Source organism: Mesoplodon mirus, assembly GCF_964341445.2.
Source record: "Mesoplodon mirus genome assembly, chromosome: 12".
In the NCBI taxonomy this organism is placed as follows: Eukaryota; Metazoa; Chordata; class Mammalia; order Artiodactyla; family Ziphiidae; genus Mesoplodon; species Mesoplodon mirus.
In genome coordinates this window covers 63,471,824-63,491,313 of record NC_138988.1, presented here as the reverse complement: position 1 = coordinate 63,491,313, position 19,490 = coordinate 63,471,824, and the positions used below count along the sequence as shown (strand labels likewise).

Genomic DNA, 19,490 nt, shown 5'->3' with positions numbered 1-19,490 from the left:
TTCATGTTTTTTAGTGATTTATTTATTAGCTTTTCCCCCTTGAATATAAGAGCGCCTCAGGGTCACCAACAGAGTCTGGCACATGGTTGGTACATATTAAAAATATTTATAGAATGGTTAATGTTATTTTATCATTTCTTATGTATTACATCCCTGTGTTTTTTGTCCCCCAAACTTAGCCTGTCACACTGTTAGTAAAGAGAGATCGTCCATAAAAGCTTTATTTAGAACAAACAGAAAAAGTTCACTTTAAATAATCAGGTATGCCATATGTTCAAGTGAATATGTTTTATTAAATGCATACTAATATCTTCCTATAGTATGTGAGTATACATAATAAATTAAAAGGTATATATTTATTAAATATAGATATAATACCAGAACATGATTACTTCAGATGAGAAAATCAAAATAAACCCATTTTTAAGTCTCGTTTGGTCACTCCAAATGGATATTTGCTCATAAAAAAATACACTGACTTTTTTCCCTGGGGAAAAAAATTAATTCCATAGCAATGTAGTTAAGGGACATGTTTTATTTCATAGCTTTTCTGCAAGCAAACTTGCTTTGATACAAAATGAGTTCAATGGTACAGGTGCTACTGTCCACTCAAGCAAAAGAAAACCTCACATTTACATGAATGCACTTTATGATGATATTCTTACAGGATAAGAGGGCTCACGTCCAGGACGCCTCTGGCCTCAGGTGAAGCCATGGCACAGAAATGCGCAAGAGTCTGGGAATCTCAGAGCATGGGCAGGTGCAGAAAGGAACTTTCTGTGAGTTCTCCGTCAGGTACAAAGTTAAGAACTGCGGCGGGTGTGTTTGTCTTTTTGCCCCCCCTCTTGCAGTTTACACTTAGATCGTCTCGGAATAGATGGCTGTGGGTGTCTTTTGGCTTTTCAGAGTTTCCAGAGAAGCAAGAAGGTGTCCTGAGGTATCCTTCATGTTAGCTCCCAGTGGAGGGCTGGCTGTCGGGAAGTTGTGGACTTACCTGCAGGTATAGTGGTCTCAGGTGTGCTCCACACGTTCAGTGCAGAAACGTTAGTGCCTATCAAACTCTCTCCCCCCTCACGGAGGATGTGACTAAAACCCCAGACTATCTGACCCAAATTATACAGATAAAAGAAAAAGACAAATACACAAATAAGGCCATCTGCAGAACTTTAAACTCACCTCTTGTATTATTTCACAATAGTCTCTACATCGTATGTTACATCTTTCAGACTTAAATAGTAAAGGCTTTAGGAAGGACAGTGGTAGAACCAACTGCACTATCTCTTGGAGGACTTGTCCAATTTGCTGGCAGGTGATTTCCTCTGGGGTGTGGGGATTTTCGAAGGCTTGGCTGCGGACGGCCGAGAATCTGCTCGGGGCGTAGGCCTGTGTGTCTGGGGGACAGTCTCCACGTCGGAGCACACGGACTGGATTTCCGAGATGTCAAAGTCTGATGCATCGCTGCCTCGGCGGCTGCTGGCCCGGCTACCAGCTTTGCTGCCAGATCGGCTTCCTGGTCGGCTGTGGGTCTTCTTGGGATCTGAGGAGAGAGGGCAGAGAGGGGTCACCCTTCCTACTGCATCCAGCTGCCACCGATTCTTGAAACTCAGTGCCACGTTTAATCTCAGCCAGTTTGCCCACCCAGTGGGCGCTCAAGAAATACACGTTGATTTCATGGCCTTGCTCCCACACTAAGTAGACAAAATATACAAAAAGCTCAATTTACAAACAAAAAGAAGGTTGGGGGCTACCCCACTTAAAATGGAATTCCATTTACTACACACAGACATAAGGAATAGATATATCACTTGAGATTGTGTTTTCCAAAGTTTGGCGGGTGTAACCCAGGGACGTGTGCAGTACAAACGCACACAGCACAAGCTTTGTGTGTTTTGCCTAGGATAAGTAATTCGAAGCACAAAGGAATTGAAGACAAAAGACTTGAAAGTTTAAAGAAGCTTCAGGCGTGCTGTGCTTAGGATCCCCGGGGTCAGGGCCAGTGCATCTGGGTTTTTCCAACCACCCCAAACAGAACCCAGTGCAATTTCCAAGCAGCAGAGGAGGCCAGACTTTCGGTCGGAAGGGGTAGATCCTGCCACGGTTCTTCTTCGATTCCACAGCCACTGTCTCATCTTTCTCTGGTACTTTGCAAAAGGGATGTTTGAGTTCCTTATGCCCGTGGCTCACTGATCCCCTACCTTTGATGGACGACTGGGACCACTTGTCATGTTAGAAGAATACAGCAGCATTGATTTGTCTTCCCCGATTAGGAAGAAATGGGATTTTCATATCAGATCACACTGCAAAGCCATGAGAGAAGAAACGCAGCAGACTCACCAGCAAACTGTGTCCGCACTCGGGAAGCTGCGGTTGTGATCAAGCCACTGTCCTCCCCGGAGTGGAAGCCTTTCCCTGATAAATATCCCGGAAGTCGAAGCTTGCTTCCTTGTATCGGCGTTCCCTGTGTCGAATCAGGGAAAAGACATTTCAGATAATTGCTCCTGTCCCGTGATTCTCCACTGACACCACTTCACAGACTGGTGGGAACCCTCCACTAGACACTCAGGAGGTGAGGAGGCATGGTGTTCTCACTTGCTTTTCTCCACTAATTTCTTATTCTCTCCCTAAATTCAGAGGGACCCCTCTAAAGGAAATGAATTCATGTTGGAGAGAAAACACAAAAGTGGAGATTCCCCGAGGAAACAAAGACAAACTCTGAGTACGTTAGTATCTTTCAGATTGTCAGTGAATTATCACAGAGTTGAGAGAGTACAGCCAAAAAGATGATGGTGGCTGCATGGTCCCAAGAGAAGACTGGCCTCTAAAAAATCGTGCTTGGACTCTCTGCTGCCTGCAAGGTTTTTAGGGAACTAGACAGAAATAAACAAACAGAAATCGAACAGGAAGAAAATAAGGAATGCCTAGACAGCCACCATTTAAACAAACATAACTGCCAAAAAGAAAAAACAGCAACATTCTATAACTTGGTAAGATGTCACTTCCTCTCTTGGCTCCTTCACTGTCTACAGTCCTTACAAGATACCTAGGCAATGTTTGGTGATGATTCTCTTAAAATTCTTACAGGAGTTTGCAGAGAATGTCTAAAGTAATCAAAACTATGACATTTTATTCTAAATCTGAAATCATTCACTTTTTCTGGATCACTACAACATTTTGGAAATTCTCCCAAAGTTAAGAAAAACCAAAAACCAACAACAAATCTGAGAAGTATAAAGACATCATATTCCTCAATGAACTCACAGTCAGGGAGCTGTTTGGAGGAACAGATCTAAACAATTACATATGCTTTTTGAAAAATTAATTTTCCTTTATTAAGTAGTTTTAAATGATTAATAATAAAGCATATGTAAGACCTTTGGATCTATCAGGGTTTCAATTTATTAATATTAATGATATTCATAATTCATTTACATATGTATTCTCTACATACATTTAAGTATAGAATTTATATAGAATTCGTATACATATAATACTTGGGACTTCCCTGGTGGTCCAGTGGTTAAGAGTCTGCACTCCCATGGTAGGGGGCAGGGGTTCGATCCCTGGTGGGGGAACTAAGATCCTGCATGCTACTCAGCACGGCCAAAAAAAAAAAAGATGCTTAAGCATTGAAAATACTCTCACAAGTCTAACCACAATTAATCCTCACACTTACCTACTCACTTTTTCACAATTGTGGAAGAGGAGGGCCTGAAGAGGGCAGTAGTTTGCCCGAACCCTGACAGCTCTGCCCCAGTTAAATTCCTAACTCAGACTCTCAACAACCCAGGAGAGAGTGAGGACTCACAGGTGATGAAATATATCACTCAAGATGACAGTTCATTACCATGAAGGACCAAGAGCATTCTTTTCAGACGCCTTGATCTTCTGATTTTATAGTCACAAACCTACCCCGTGCTGTTAAAGACCCTTCCATAGAAGGATACTGTTGCTTTGCCTCATGAGGCTATTTGAAATGAAACCTAGCTTTGTATTAGCCAAAATAATAAGACTTAAATTTGGGGGGGTTTCCACTTTTCAAAAATTTGAACTAACAGAGTAGCACAGCTCTAAATATTTAAAGCAAACATGTCACTTTAGGTTCCTTCAGCTGCTCTCAGTTTTGGCTACAACAGATCCATCAGAAGCGACAGACGCCTCAGACATAACATAGGATACTAACATCACGCACTTGAGGGAAAGGGGAGAAATGAGGGGCTGGGGGATGAGGAAGAGTTGAGGAATGGGCTTCTGCCCCAACTCTATACCACCATCCGCAATCTCCATTTCCATCATTTCAATCTGAGTCAGGAGGGCAATGACATTTTCTCTGCCTACCTCTCATTATGAGTGTGAGGGTTACATAACAGATAAGAGTTTTGAAAAGCACAATAGGCTTTTGAGAGGTACTAAATTAGTTTTATCCAGGAGTCCTTGCCTTTAATATGAAATACCTCCTTGGTTTCAGTAACAGTTCTTTAGGGATTTTTCTCCCTTCCTTATTGTGATTCTAATCAAATATGTGATTTATTTGGTGCCTACGTTTATCATTTTACAGAGAGCTTTCTTTAAAAGACGTATGGTTGACTTCCAATTGAATATAAATGATATATAAGTTAATCTCGGCAAATTTTATATCACCTAAATATCTTAGCCCCATATAGCATGTTGTTTAAAAAAGTGAGAGGGTCCTGAAAAAAATCATTAAGTCTAATAAAGATACATACCTTTTGAGAATGACAATAACTTTTTGCCTATCCAAGCCCCCAGCCCCTGGCACTGATAACTAAAAGGCTTGGGTCTCATCTACCCAGTGTTCTTGGGCAGAAATAAACATACCAGACAGGCAGAAGGACCTTGCCCAGAGAGAACACTCAGTCCACATTCTTTTAATTTAAGTGATTCTCTTGCAAATGATACTGCCTCTCACGCTCACCTAAAAAGGGTTACAGCATTTCTTGCCCAAATTATGTCTAGAAGCAAAAGCATACCATCAGCTTGAAAAGAAACCTGACTTAGGTCTGGGTATAATCTCCTGTTATGTCACTCTCCCAGGGGAGAAAAGCAAAATTAAGTATGAGAAAGAGAACAAAAAAACAAAAAAAGCTGAGAGCATGCAGAAGTGACTAGATTAGGTTGACACCCTTCGAGGAGCTATAAACTGTCTTTTGTGTTCACCCCTTACTCTCATGTTCCTAGGGTTGAGACTTATTATATAGAAGTCTGTAAAAAGACGACGTATTATCAAAAGTACATTTAGGGTGAGGTGAAGCAGTGTTAGTAGGTGATCGTTTCAGTTAAAGGCGGCTGTTAGGCTGGAATCTGGGGCCTTACGATACCTCTGGAGATGACATGGGGAAGTCTGAGCACTCAGCTGGTTTACAAGGAGTTGACACCTTGCTGTTTGTCAACCAGGGTTTACCATAATTGCGTGTTAAAGGATGGAGAATCTGTATGGAACAATGGCAAATCAAACGTAAAGGACGGCAGGTAAAAAAACAAAGCCACGGAAAGAGAGATTCACAGCCATTCATTTCACAGTAAGAATGATCATCATTAAAAACAAACAGAAAAGGTCTGATGGCAAATCATACACACCAAAAACATGAAGGAAGCTTTAAAAAGAAAAACCAATCTGAAAGGTAACCAAAGCCCCTAAATAGATTGTCTCTATATGGGCCACAGGGCAAAAGCGCGCGCGCGCACACACACACACACACACATTTTAAATTCTTCATCTTCCATATTGTGAGAAGGGACACATTTGGAAAAAGCTGGTCCTACAAATTCTAGGGACCCCCCCCAAACATTCAAAAGCATACTCTAGACAGTGAGCGCAGAGGAAGAGGAAACGAGTCCTACCTTGGGTGTGCTGGTGGCAGGGACCTGCGGGGAGGCCGCCTGGCCAGCCTGGCTGGACACGGATGTGGACCGGTTGGGCGAGGCTCCCCGGGATGAGGGCCTCGATCTCCGGCCCCGGGGCCGGAAAGCAGCCATTCCCTGACTGGCTCCATCCGCCAAGATGAACTTCTCCCTTAGCTCCATGTTTGTCCTTCCTTTAGCTGGATGACGGAACACACAAGGCACACAAACGAAAGGAAGGAAAAAAAAAGAGGGGCTCAGTTGAGTGCGGGGGGAGGGAAAAACTGCCACCTGGCGCCACAGACCACGTGGAGGTTTGCAAGAACACCTTTTTGCCATGCCAACTCCAACTCAGCATCACAAAAAGTCAAATGCATTCCTTTACAATGCATTCCTTTCGGATACAGGCCAGTTGGGGAAAGAAAAAAATAAAAGTGTGTTTATTCTAACACTAGACACCAGCCAAGAGTAACCACTATTAAAGAGAGAGTCAGCATGAAAATGACAAGCTCATGCTCAAATATTGTTAATCCACCCACTACTGTTGCCTGCAGGGTTTCACTATGCCATCCCCACCCTGAGGGGGACAAGCCAGGGAGGCGGGGACTGTGTCTTTTGCATGTACTACTGAGGTCAGGAAATTGCCAGTCTTTCACCATTGGGATTAATTGGACAATTACACAGAATGAGAGATGGGCTGTTAATCATGATGACGACACAGAAACTTTCAGGTTTTGCGCTTTCAATGAGGCAGCTGGTATTTTTATTTTATGCCTTAAAAACTTGGTTTTACAGCATGCAAAATAACAAACAGCAGACCCCAGGATCCGTGAGGTCATCCGTGATGCAACCACTCACACCAACACACGTGCACTCGGAGAAGGCGCTGCCAGAACCCCGTGTGCAGGGTGTTAGCCTGTGTTTGATCACTTACACAACCCCTACATTTGCAACACCCGAAGCGTGTTTAAAGTCCAGAATTTCAATTTGGAAGCACCAGCTCAGCTGGATGTGAGTTAAGCCATACGCGATGGATGAAGCGTGTTATTTTAAAACAAAACGATTAAAGCAAGAATGTCAAAGTAGGAAAGAGGAGAGGTCAGAGGGGAGAGGCAAAGAGAGGGGTCGCCAACCTATAGTAGGCTGAGTAGTAGTAATTGAAGAGTTTGATTCCGAACGTAACATTTTACTCCCATGATGATGAACTAGAAGAAATGACACAGGATACCAATCACATTCAAGAAAACTGTTAGCAGGAGAAGAAACAAAGTACAGTAGTTGATTATGCAAGGATTGCTCAGATCGGGCCTTTAGCGCACAATTTAGGAGAAAAGTGGCACTGGGAAGGCAAACACTCAAAGGTCTGACTCAGGATGAAAAATATATTTGGAAGACTTCGCCCCAGCTGAGCTAACTTTCCTAGGCTACTCCACAGAACACTCTGCGTTCTCAATTTTTGTTTCGTAAATGGAGCTGCATTACCTTCAGCTGCATTATTTCCAAAATATAGAAGGAAGGCCTGCTGACTGGTTGCTGGGAACGCACTCCCAGATACCTGAGAGCTATGGTATATTATGTGTGCATATTGTTGAGGCTCTAATCCGTAACTTCAAAATTCAGAGTCAAATTAGCGGTTCATTATTTAAAAAAAAATTTCAATACTGCTTTCCTCGCCTCCCCCTAATTTCACAAAAACTTCCGCTTTTAAACTTTTACTGTACGGTATCTTCAATCTTCGTCGCTCAATTTTCTTTCCCCTTAGTTTGCTACTTAACGACAGAGGAAATCCCTCCCCTGGTTGGTAGAATTGCTCATTTTGAAACTTGCAGATGGGAACGCCTCATAAAGGCAAATCTATTCTAGTGTTTCCTGCCTCCCAGTCTCCTAGTTATCCAGGAGACGTAAAAAAAAAAAATGATGAGAGGAACACGGTTTACATGGTTGCCACGAGTTCTTTGGGAACTTCAGGCTGACAGACCAATGTGAAACATTCCTTATTGTAATAAATGACCAAAATTAGCCCCACTGTGTTTTTGATGCTGGAAAATAATACAAGATCGATATACTTTCGTGGTGTTATTATCTTGACATAAGTATCTCCTTACCCCTGCAAGGATCATTTTTCACTAAGAACTCATCCAGGGCCATCCATCCACCTCCAACACGAACCATCACAGTACTTCGCAGGATTCGGACAAGCCGGAGTTGCTGGGAGTCTCCAAACTGGGAAGAGGAAGAAAGAAGACCCTCTAATTGTCAAGAGGAAATCTCAAAGGATGAGGTGCGATCTGCGTAAGCAACCAACTCTAACTTCTTGTTTAGTTCGCAGCGATTAGTAAAATCTCAGAGAAAGGGGTTTATCATGATCTGCGTTAGACGGCTGCATGCTGATTTAGCCCAAAGGAAATAGTGTGGAAAAAGATCACAAAGGTTATCACATGTAATATTGAAGCTTTCTTCTAAAAATGATTTTTCTCTCTTATGACGGAAACAACATTAGTAAGGCAGTAATGGAAAATGTTTCTAGAGATTAAACACAGCCATGAAAATAAGCACTGGCCCACTCGCTCAGGGCTTCCAGGAGGTAAGATGATTCTAAAGAAAATTTAATAAACTCTGATTATTCTTCATGAAAACTTCCTCTTACACCTGAAACTGTTTTCCACTGAAATCCGTGGGAGAAATCTTTATAAATTCATTCTGTTTTCTCTAAACAGTCCTGACTTAGAGAGATAAAGTAGTAAATGATCATGACTAATAAAAATTTCACAGTTAAATAAAACTTCTGCATCACTAATGATCTGGTAGGCTAATTTGTTAAAGGCTGGATTCATGTGCCATTTTTAGATTACTGTAATATTAGAACAGTCACTGACACATTAGGAATGATACAGCTTTCAAATCTAAAAGGCTTTTCTTTAAAGCTCTATATACGAAAACTGCTGACACTGAGAAGCACTTGTCTTTTTCTTGCCCTTTCAGTGGATCTCCAATCATATACACTACAGATTCTGCAGATCTTGAATAAACGTCTAGACTACAGGTAGTTTCTGATCATAAGGTTTATTTATTATGAAAGCCCATGAGAAATGATTTTATACTTTTAAATCATTTCTAATAAGCTCGTGTCCAACTTATAAAAACCACCAGACTGAATTTCATGGTTGCCAACCTGGTGGATACTATAGCAAAATGAGCAGCCAAGTAGACATAACTAGCTTCTTTTTAAGGCAGGTAACATACAATTGTGACTACTTTTCTGGACTCATGATGGATAAACAGAAAACGTGGAGTAGAAACAATTTGCTGTTTTTCATAAATTTTAACACTGAGTTTCAGGAAGAGAACACTAGGCCAAAGCCAACCATTCCAGACCCTGAAACTCAGAAAGGACCTGGAAAGCATGTAAAATGCACCAGTGGGACTCAGGCGTTTACATCAAACCTTTTCACATCACTTTTTCTAAAATGGTTTTAAAGCCTTGAGACTTCAACTTTCCTGTAGTTGAACCTGCTCTAGAAATGTAAATTAAAGTTTAAAAATCAAAATGCATATTTATTTTGTTAGAAAAAATTTGGTGCTGCTAATAAGCAAAGGGAAAGGAGGGGATTTAAAGAAAATTACCCTTAAGGAACCAGATAATTAGAGGATACGCTTTTGTTCCAAGACTATGTTCAAAACAAGTTTTAAGGATATAAATATTTATTTATATCATCATATAAAGAATATAAACATATTTTATAGAGATATTTCAATTATTTCCATTATGATAAACACGAATGATTTAAAATTTTATTTTGAGAAGGCATTCTCTGACAACTGCCATTGTCTTTAGAATTTCCGTAATTTTCTCAACAGCTAAACTGTGAGACCAAAAAAAAAAAAAAGAGAGACTCTAATGTTGTTCTTTGTGCTGTGAATTAAACCTTTTGAAATATTTCATCCTTTCCATAAACAAAAGATGCTATCCCAATTACTAACTCAGAAAATAACAAGAACGGAGAAGTAACTTTTTATGGAAACTAATGGAAGTTTTCAAAACATCTATTCAAAATAACTGAAAATTTTTATTTGAAAAAATTATTTGCTTGCAATAAATGGGGAGAATAGGTAATTTGAAGCTTAAGATGTTTGTAATATGGCTTAGAAACTGAGGGGCAGAATACCAGCTAATAGGATATGGTCAGGTACTATAAATAGCATGGTTCTTTCCAAAAGCACACAGTAAAAAACTCTCCTTGTTTAAATCAAAATCTGATTTCTCTTGTCTTCAGTTCTAAAATTCTGATCATGATGCAGTGCCCTGGACAATTTATCTTGACTTAAATGTGAGGTCAAAATGGCATGAAGTATGACTAAGATTTCGTGTAAGTTATAAGAGAAACATTTCCTCAAAAGGAATGACATCATTTAAAACCTCCAGAGTTAAAGTTTCTACTCAGGATGCTAAGCCCTAAATCAATGAATTAGGGCACAGGGACAACAGCTGCTTTGGAGAGATCACATCACCGTGGCCGAGTGCCATGGTGACCTCTCCCCCGCGCTGTTTTCCCAGGTCACTGGCTGGATGCTGGCCCTTCGCTAGCTACCTTATACCAGAGCATACAGCTTCAATGGCCAAACACCAACGAGGCCACACAGAGATGTGTGGACAATCAACTTTGTGTTGCAATGAATACTTGTATATGATAGATGAAAATAGTATTATTAAAGACAGGAACTGAAAATTGCATTTGTAACACTGTACCCAGCCCAGCTACAGTTGATTATCTGGTTTGCTTAAAGGTAATCTCCTCATTTGAGACACAAGGCAAAAAGGAGTCCTGGATCAAGGACACTTATAGCGTATACAGAAACACCACGCCAACCAACAATGTAGTAGCTAGGGGGACAGCATGGGAAAGATTGGCCAGGGCAAGCTTTAATGACTATGAATTAAAGTTAAAAAAAATTATTGGGAACTTGAGAATACATTCCACTGGTTTATACCTGATTTCCCAGGAAGAACTGATAAAAAATGAAAAATGGAAGAAAGACATAATTAGTTCAACAGGAAACTTTCTATATGACTAGAACACACACACACACACACACACACACACACACACACACACACACACGCTCACACTTTGGGTTTCTGGATATAGTATCTAGTTTAGAGATGTGCAGGCACCCATTTTTCTCAGCTTCAAACCAAATAATCAGAAATTTTTCTTTGCAAATTTTTGTGAAAGCCTTTGGGTTTCAAATTTAAGTTAAAAATTCAAATATGTAGATGAATATTTTTCAATGTGGAAATATAAAAGCAAAATGAATAATGTTTCATTTATAAGTAATATACTGTAGGAGGGAAACTCTGCACATTTCCTATCTAGCTACTACAAATAAGAGATGTTCCAAAAAAAGAGAAAAAAGATAGAGAAAGAGTGACAAAGTCACAAGGGTCTTCAAGTAATTGTTTTAAAGAAGGTGAACTGAGTTACTGAGATTTAAATTTTTTTAAATTTCTGCATCAGTGGAAAACGCTACCTCTTTTTCACATTTACAAAAATGAGTAAACATTTTAACTTCATTTCCTGGCTTGGAAAAGCTTTGTTACTGAAAATATGACAACTTACCTCTAATCACAATAAAATATAAAGTAATTCGAAGCAACCTAAATATATGAGATGTATTTTTCTGTGAATATTTTTCTCCTTGAATGGATGTATAATACTGGTCAGAGATATGTCCTAATATACAAAATGCAAGCTATCTTTATATGATTAAAAATGACGAAAGTTGGAATTTCATATACCATTATATTTGATAGAAGGTAAAAATAATAAATAACTGGCATTCCTGGGAAACAATGCAGACCAAGTTTTTAATTTTTATCCTTTGAAAGAACGACACAGCTATTCTGAAAACTTACCCTGTATTTGTTATCTCCAATCTGTTCAACTTGGAATCGTTTCGCACATTTGCACTTAGCTACCTGCCTTGTCACCTGCCAGAAGCAATGATGAAACAGTCACTTTCACATGAATATTACATCATGGCATCCTTAAAATCTGTACGCAACAACTAAACATGGAAGTAAAACAACTGCATGAATTGTACACGGTATCTGGGCAGAACACACGGTGCTTGTTCTACCCGGTGGAAAGGTAACGAGTACCTCATCTTCAATTTTGTCAGCATCAGTGATAGGTTTGTATGCGTCTTTATTTGGGTGAAGGGCAGCTACAAATTCATAGTAGTCGATGTATCCATCGCCGTCTCTGTCAAAGATGTCTGCAACCGCACTCATCTCCAAACGACTGGTCGGGAACTCTAAGATTTTCAAAACAATGGTAAGTAGTGCTATTGAGGAATAACTGACAGATAAAACTGTAAGATATTTAAAGTGTAATCGTAATAATTTGATACATGTATACATTGTGGAGGGATTCCCCCCATCTAGTTAATTAACACATCCATCACCTCACATATTTATCTTTTACTCTTCGGGGTTTTTTTGGGTGAGAATTAGTTTTACTCCCTCAGCTAATTCCAATTATACAACATGGTGTTATCAACCACAGTCACCATGTTGTACATTAGATACTCAGACCTTATTCATTTTATTGCTGAAAATCTGTACCCTTGTACCAGCCTCTCCCTATTTCCTCCACTTCCCAGCCCCTGGCAATTATTTTTCTACTATCTCTGTGAGTTTCACTTTGGGTTTAGATTCCACATATGAGTGATAATTAAGATATTCTCAGTATAAGTCATACTCTGGTCGCAATGAAAGTTGGTAAGAGCTGCTACTTACAATAACATTTTACAAAAAGATTTACGCCTTAAAGAAAAAGTAAGTAACATTAACTTGTTAATTCTGCTGTAAGACATTCTCGATCGCACATTTTAATTGTAGTGTGGCCAGTTAAATGATTAGGATGATCAAGTATACTACAATCCTTAAAAAAAACAAAAACAAAAATCTGATTTACATCACACAAGCACAACCACTACATATGTGGCCTAAATTTACCTTTAACTACTATTAGGATGAATCTTATGAAATGGCTGTTTTTCTAGGCTAAAAACTGTTTAATATTAGCAAATTTCATATGGTTCAAGTACCACTTTACTTAAGGAATAATTTACATGAAATTTACTTTAAGAGTGCTTCTAGTAACGTCTGCCAGAGAAATCACATACATGTGATCAAAATAATCTATCAAACAAGAAGGGGGCACATACCTTAAGAATTTTTATAGCCTTCTAATTTCCTACTAATGACAATGTTAGATCAGAATGTGAACTAAAATGAAAAAGGGAGAGACTGACTTGCATTTATTGATTTCCCATTTTATGCCAGGCAACACAATCTAAGAATTAAGTATTATTAACCTGATTACACTAAATAGGGACACAGCTCCAGTGGAGAAAAGGAGTTTATCTGTGGTGACACAATTAGTAAGTGTGCCTGACTTCAAAGCCATAAATTTTAACTAAGGACAGTTTTTTTTGTGTTTTTGTTTTTGAGGGCAAGGACTTCACAACCAAGTTTAAAGGTGATGCTTTATTAGTAACACAGGTTTACTGGCGCCACAATTTTAAACTGCGCTTATTTTCTTTAAAAATTACATCTGTTATGGCCACCTCTCTTGGGACTTACTTGAGGAAAGAATCCCGTCAATAAATTCTTGTCGGGTTATTTTCCCATCCTGATCTTTATCGATCCTCCTGAAGAAGTCCATCACTCGAGATTTCTTGTGATTCATCCATCGCATGTACTTTTTGCGCCAGACATCGAAATCAAAGTTGGCAAATTCCCTTAGCTGAAGAGGGTAAAAGGCATTTTGCCTGAGTTACTGCTGTGCTCAAATTATATCTTACACAATATGAATAACGTTATTTCGAATGATCCTCTAGATAACCAAAATTATATAATATGAATAATGTTTTAAATGATCCACTAGATAGCCAAAATTATATCTTATACAATATGAATGACGTTTTCAATGATCCTCTAGATAACCAAAATTACCTTATACAATATGAATAATGTTATTTATAACGATCCTCTAAATAATAGAAACTATTATCTTATACAATATGAAAAACGTTTTTAATGATCTTTTAGATAACACACAGATCATTCCCTCCAGGAAAGGTATCATCTTGCAAAGGGGACTTGAACATTTTTTCTCTAAAGTTTATTCTGTTACTGTCACTGTTTTTTCTTTACAAATAGAGGAAACAAAACTCCTCAAAAAGTCACACTGAAAATTTCTGATAATGCCGAACTCACAAAGGTGGTGTGGCCCAAGGTGACAGGAGCTCTGTGCCCCAGGGAGCAGGCCCAGCTGAACAAGACCGAGTTTACCTACCTTACCCCTCACGTCTCTGCCACCAGCAGCTCCTAACTCCTCACCTTCTAAAAATTTACCAATTCTAGAATCTGACACCCTACACCTCAGATCACAGAGTATATATGATTAAATGATCTGCATTATAAATGATTATAGTTGCCAGATGATGCTGTCAGCAAACATACATCAAGCCAGATCTTTTCCGAAGGAGTCAGCTCCTGATTATGTTACAACATACCTGTTTTTGACTTTGATTCCCTAAATCCAAGGCCCATATATCAGGGTTTACCCCCCCATAAAAACATTCATACCTGTGGCTTTAATTTTAGAAGTAAAATAAGCACTCAGACATCAAGAGTTTTCTTATCTATTATCAGAAACGTTGAAAAAAATCTAGATCTTGGCAATGCGTTCCGGTGAATGAGGGCAGATGACAATATGGTACCCACTGTATGAGTTTTCTCACCTCCTCCAGTCTGTCCAGGGCATCATTAAGCTTCCTCCTTCTTTCCAAGGCGAGCAGCCAGACTTGTTGCCACTTGCTCACCAGTAAGTTGACCCTGGGATTCTTGGTTTCGATTTGTGTCTGTGATCCAGAGGGATAGAAGCTTGATGCTGGGAAGCGTTTTCCTGTTCAAACATAACTTGAGTTAGGATGGCAAAGTCTTCGGGGTTTTGAAATACGTTAAGGCTTGACCTTTACTGTTCCTTGTTCAGACTAAATCAACTTCATTACTAGCTATGACGTGTAGAAACACCCCAATTTAGGTGATGCACGATACCAGGATCAAATGTGTTTTACTTAACAAGGGTCGTTCAGAGACAGCAGAGAAATATTCTTGACAAGAGCCCTGAAATACTGGAAAGTTCTCTCAATACATTGATGCTTCAAACATTTTCCAGTCTAAAATCCGCGCCACTTCAATGACAAAAAAGCATCCTGTGATCCTCCTCTTTGCTACTGCCAGGGCACTGCAGTGTATGTGAATCAGTTTGGGCAAACCCAGCTGAGAGGAGGGCAGGAGGCACTGGGCGGCTCGCCAGCGTCGGACCAAGATACCCGACAAATTCCCAATCAAGTACGGAAGTGTGTGATTATGGTCCTAGCCTTCTTCCAGGTCCATTTTCCACTGAGATTGTGTTTCCTGTGCATCATCTCATATCCTAATTTACTGCCTTCCTGAAGTTTCCTCCCTCTTTCTATTATTCACAAGTTTCTATAACTTCACAGAGCAATTATCTCACTGCAGTTTCCTCATCTAACTAAATCGTTCAATGTGACCTAGAAAAATAAATCACTGGCCTAAGCTTTCATAGGAAGTTAGCATCCAAGCTGAGATTTGCCCAGAATTCCTAACTCCCACGGAGCTACATAAAAATATCAATAGCTAATATTTATTGAGCATTTAACAGTATTCCAGGAAGTATGCTAAGCACTTCATACATGAGCTCATTAAGTCTTCACCATAGTCTAATGAGGTTATAATTCTCCCCTTCCACAGATGAGGAAATTGAGGCTCAGAGGGGGTTTAAGTAACATGTCCAAGGTTGCGTTTCCCAGATGCTGAGGGGTAGGGACAGCCAGGCAGTCTGTGTCCAGAGTCCCTAACAACCTTGTTACCCTGCCTCCTTGTGCAAGACACGACTATGACAGATCCAAAACCACTTTTCTTTAGTAAGGCACATTCAGAAATATATAAACTGCCTGGTATAAATTGTGCTGCTTCTAAATCTTATCTGAGCTAGCTATTATTGTATTTAATGTCACTTCGCTGGGTCAAGACAGCCTGAGAAGTCAGTAAATAGAGCCTCAAGTCAAATGAACCTGAGGAAAATCTATCAGATTGCTGGTCATTAGTGAACAGTTAGGTCATGAACTTTATCCAGGTCATGGTCATTCCTGTTCCATTCCACTTTAAGGTTATTTATATAACAGAAGCAGAATGAGTCAAAGGGGGTGATGACTTCTGTTCTTGTTGAAAGTTATTCCTGATTTCTTCTGGCTAATCTGAAAGATACACTTCGAGCAAATAAAGTTACATATAGAGACCTGGATTTATCCCTTCCTTTATTTTTAAATAAGTTGCTATAATACTTAGCCCACATATTCTTTCAAGAAAACCTTTTATGGGACTTCCCTGGTGGCACAGTGGTTAAGAATCCACCTGCCAATGCAGGGGACACGGGTTCGAGCCCTGGTCCAGGAAGATCCCACATGCCGTGGAACAACTAAGCCCATGCACCACAACTACTAAGCCCGTGTGCCACAACTACTGAAGCCCGCACACCTAGAGCCCACGCTCCACAAGAGAGGCCACCACAATGAGAAGCCCACACACCACAACGAAGAGTGGCCCCCGCTCACCACAACTAGAGAAAGCCCGCACGCAGCAACAAAGACCCAACACAGCCAAAGATAAATAAATTAAAAAAAAAAAAAGAAAGAAAGAAAACCTTTTATGATTGAGAGCTCGTGTAGAATCACCTATGGCTCCAAAATATCAAACCATAACTCAAAATAAAAGGAAACTAACTTCCTTGCTTAACCATCCTCATGTTAAAGAAATTAGCCACTGCTTACTTCCTGCTCGCCCCTTATCCAAGACCGGAATGTGGGAATGTAAGGAGGGGTCCGCCACTCTCCTCTTGTAGGTCTTGGTGACTTTGTCCACGTCAGGTTGTTTTCTGGTCATTTCCTCCATGAAGGTCTGAAAGAAAGAAATGATGTCAACTAGATACAAGTATATCAGAGAAAACCATCTATAGAAATGAACTAAAAACAAAAAGATAAAAGGACCATACTATGATTTCTGAAAAAAGAATAAAACATGTTTTATCTAGGGTAAAAAAATCTAACCATCATAATACAGCATTTACAGACTACAAAATGTTAATAGGTGATAAGTAACTACAGTGTTACAAAAGCAATTCGTTTTATTTGAAGACCACAGGGGGAGCAGCTGTATGAGGAACACAACCTGTCTGTGCACCAGCCAGGACCAAGCTTCCAAGCTCTCCCTGAAGAATCTTAAAGTGAGCATTTGTCTACAAAGGAATGAGTTAGCTGGGGTGTCTCTAGGGCTTTCCTGTGACACATCTCACCTACATATCTGAAATACTTAAGATGGCTTTGATATACAGTGACATAAAGCATCCACATAAATGTGGATACATTTAAAATATCCCTATCAATAAATCTGCTCTACCAAGGAGGGTCAAAGTCATTCAGGTTCAAGTTTACATTTAAAAGGTTTGACTATGTTGCCATTTATCTCATCTCCTTGGACTTATTATCATGGTTGACCAGGTGTCCCTGTATCTGGAATCTGTGGCAAAGGCAGAGCCTGGTGAAAAGTGATGGGAAAAGGAGAAGGCAGAAAAAAGTGAGAAGTGAAGAAACACATTTCTGGAATGTCTGTCACACTGGAGAATACTGATCACTTTAATACCTCGGATGACAGAGACACTTCAGGGCCATCAAAGGCATCGATATCTTATACTTCTATTAAAATACGATAGCAATAGTGGGAAGCAGCTGCACAGCACAGGGACGGGGGGGAGCCCATCTGAGATGCGAGCACAGCTCCATGGATGGGGCCGAAAAGGAGGAGCATGGGAAGGTCACACAGGGCAGGAGACACCAGCAAAACGAAGTGGCTCTCCAGAGAGAAGCTCCAGGGCAGCAGCGGCAGCAGAAACCCGGCAGAGGAGTCGAGGAGTGTGTCTGAGGAAGTGCAGCTAAGGAGCACAGAGCAGTCTTCCGAGCAGTACAGTGTGAAGCAAAGACAGTGTCTGAGAAGGCAGGTTAGGATGACATCTATTTACCTGGTGTTCGGCAATGAGGGCTTTCACCTCTTCAATCTCCTGCGGGATGACCTCTTTATCCCTGTCGCTCAGTGTGGTTTCAGCCCACTGCAACCAGGCCAGCAGGGCTTCCAGCAACTCCTGCTTGGCGATGAGTCCTGCCAGGGCACTGGCTAGTCTCTGCTGGTGCTGCTTCGCCCAGGCCAGTACCTGATGGAGAAAACAACTGCTCTGAATTTCTTCCATCTCAGTGAATAATGTAACTGATGTAACGTACACCATATTTAAATGTAAATTAGGATCATCCCAGGCTAGACCCATAACCCTCTGGTCTTTCTAGATCCCATCAGTGGTATCAAGACCCAGCTTGTGGAGGACCCAGGAGCCCTTTGTGATGGTTGTCACCCTCAGAAGTAGATGTACGTCAATCACCCAGGCTTCCCTTTGCCTGCTAATTTAAGTTCAAACACGCATTCCCTGAAGAACCACATATGCTCACTCCGTGTAGCACAGAGTGGAAATAAAAATAGCTAAGATCTTAAATACAGAATGAGTTCACTTGTGTGTGCAATTCATTCCACAAGCATAGGCGGCTCTGAAAAACCTATTCAACACACGTAATCTGGAAGTGGACAGAAAGTCCTACAGTGAACCAAATAGTTTCAGGGACATAGCTGCAGAATGCTTGTAACTTTTTAAAGAAAAGTGGGTGGCAGAGACAGGTAACACACAGAAGAATGGTCTTGTGAAGAACATGAGCCCTTAGGTTCCCACAGCCATAAATGCGTCATTAATTGCCTGAGTTTCCACGCCCCCTCCCCTGACTCTCAAAGCTCCAGCTGCTCTAAAGATGGACTGAGATGCACGAACCTCCTCGAATCTGGCCCGGATGATGGTTATCCAGTGCTTGATGGTGGTGATGGAGTCTGGGTGGCAGATGGCCAGGATGGTGTCTCCCATGCTGGTGGCTTTGTTGAGGGCAGCGCGCTTTTCTTCCAGTCTCTTCATGAATTCCTACAGCATAAACAAAGACGCACGGGCTGAAACTAAAAGGCCAGCAACGTCCACTGGACTGTCAGAGCTAAACCAGTAAGCAAGAACTTACATCGGTTTATTCACAGCTGGAAATCATCCACCGAGTGAGGAATTAAGGGAGGAGAAGGGACAGTAATCGGATAAAGTACCTTCTCACACTATCTCAAGATCCAAGTACAGGGTACTATCTCATGCTTTACAAAATACAAAAAGACACTCTCCTAAATTTGAATATATTATAATTAGATTCGTAGAGGCAAGAATTGGGACAGATACTAAGCCAGCGATAGAAACAATATGGATTGCAAAAAAAAAAAATGTTCTAGCAAATAAGACGAGGAGGTTAGTATTTAAAGTAGCATTAACCGTATCAGGAATGATAGGAATGTGTATCCAAAAAGTGCCAAGGAAGACAGCAGACTGGCAGGGAACTAGAAAGGCCTGGGT

At 40.5% G+C, this 19,490-nt stretch overlaps 1 protein-coding gene across 16 annotated transcripts in view; it reads right to left on the bottom strand.

Moving 5' to 3' along the window:
- Positions 1-273: 273 nt before the first annotated feature.
- Positions 274-19,490, bottom strand: part of DST (dystonin) — a 488,128-nt gene continuing 468,911 nt past the window's right edge. For 6 of the 16 annotated variants that reach the window (XM_082637982.1, XM_082637991.1, XM_082637993.1 and 3 more), the window contains 14 exons: positions 18,879-19,022; positions 18,030-18,218; positions 16,786-16,912; positions 14,671-14,834; positions 13,508-13,670; positions 12,020-12,174; positions 11,774-11,848; positions 10,849-10,866; positions 7,965-8,082; positions 6,993-7,064; positions 5,860-6,059; positions 5,337-5,447; positions 2,335-2,458; positions 274-1,537 (listed from right to left, as the gene is read on the bottom strand). In XM_082637982.1, the coding sequence (XP_082494108.1) occupies positions 1,275-1,537; positions 2,335-2,458; positions 5,337-5,447; positions 5,860-6,059; positions 6,993-7,064; positions 7,965-8,082; positions 10,849-10,866; positions 11,774-11,848; positions 12,020-12,174; positions 13,508-13,670; positions 14,671-14,834; positions 16,786-16,912; positions 18,030-18,218; positions 18,879-19,022 (1,923 nt within the window). In that variant the 3' untranslated portion in view covers positions 274-1,274. The remainder of the gene's footprint in view (positions 1,538-2,334; positions 2,459-5,336; positions 5,448-5,859; positions 6,060-6,992; positions 7,065-7,964; positions 8,083-10,848; positions 10,867-11,773; positions 11,849-12,019; positions 12,175-13,507; positions 13,671-14,670; positions 14,835-16,785; positions 16,913-18,029; positions 18,219-18,878; positions 19,023-19,490) is intronic. The other 10 variants (XM_082637996.1, XM_082637987.1, XM_082637990.1 and 7 more) reach the window with 4 other exon arrangements.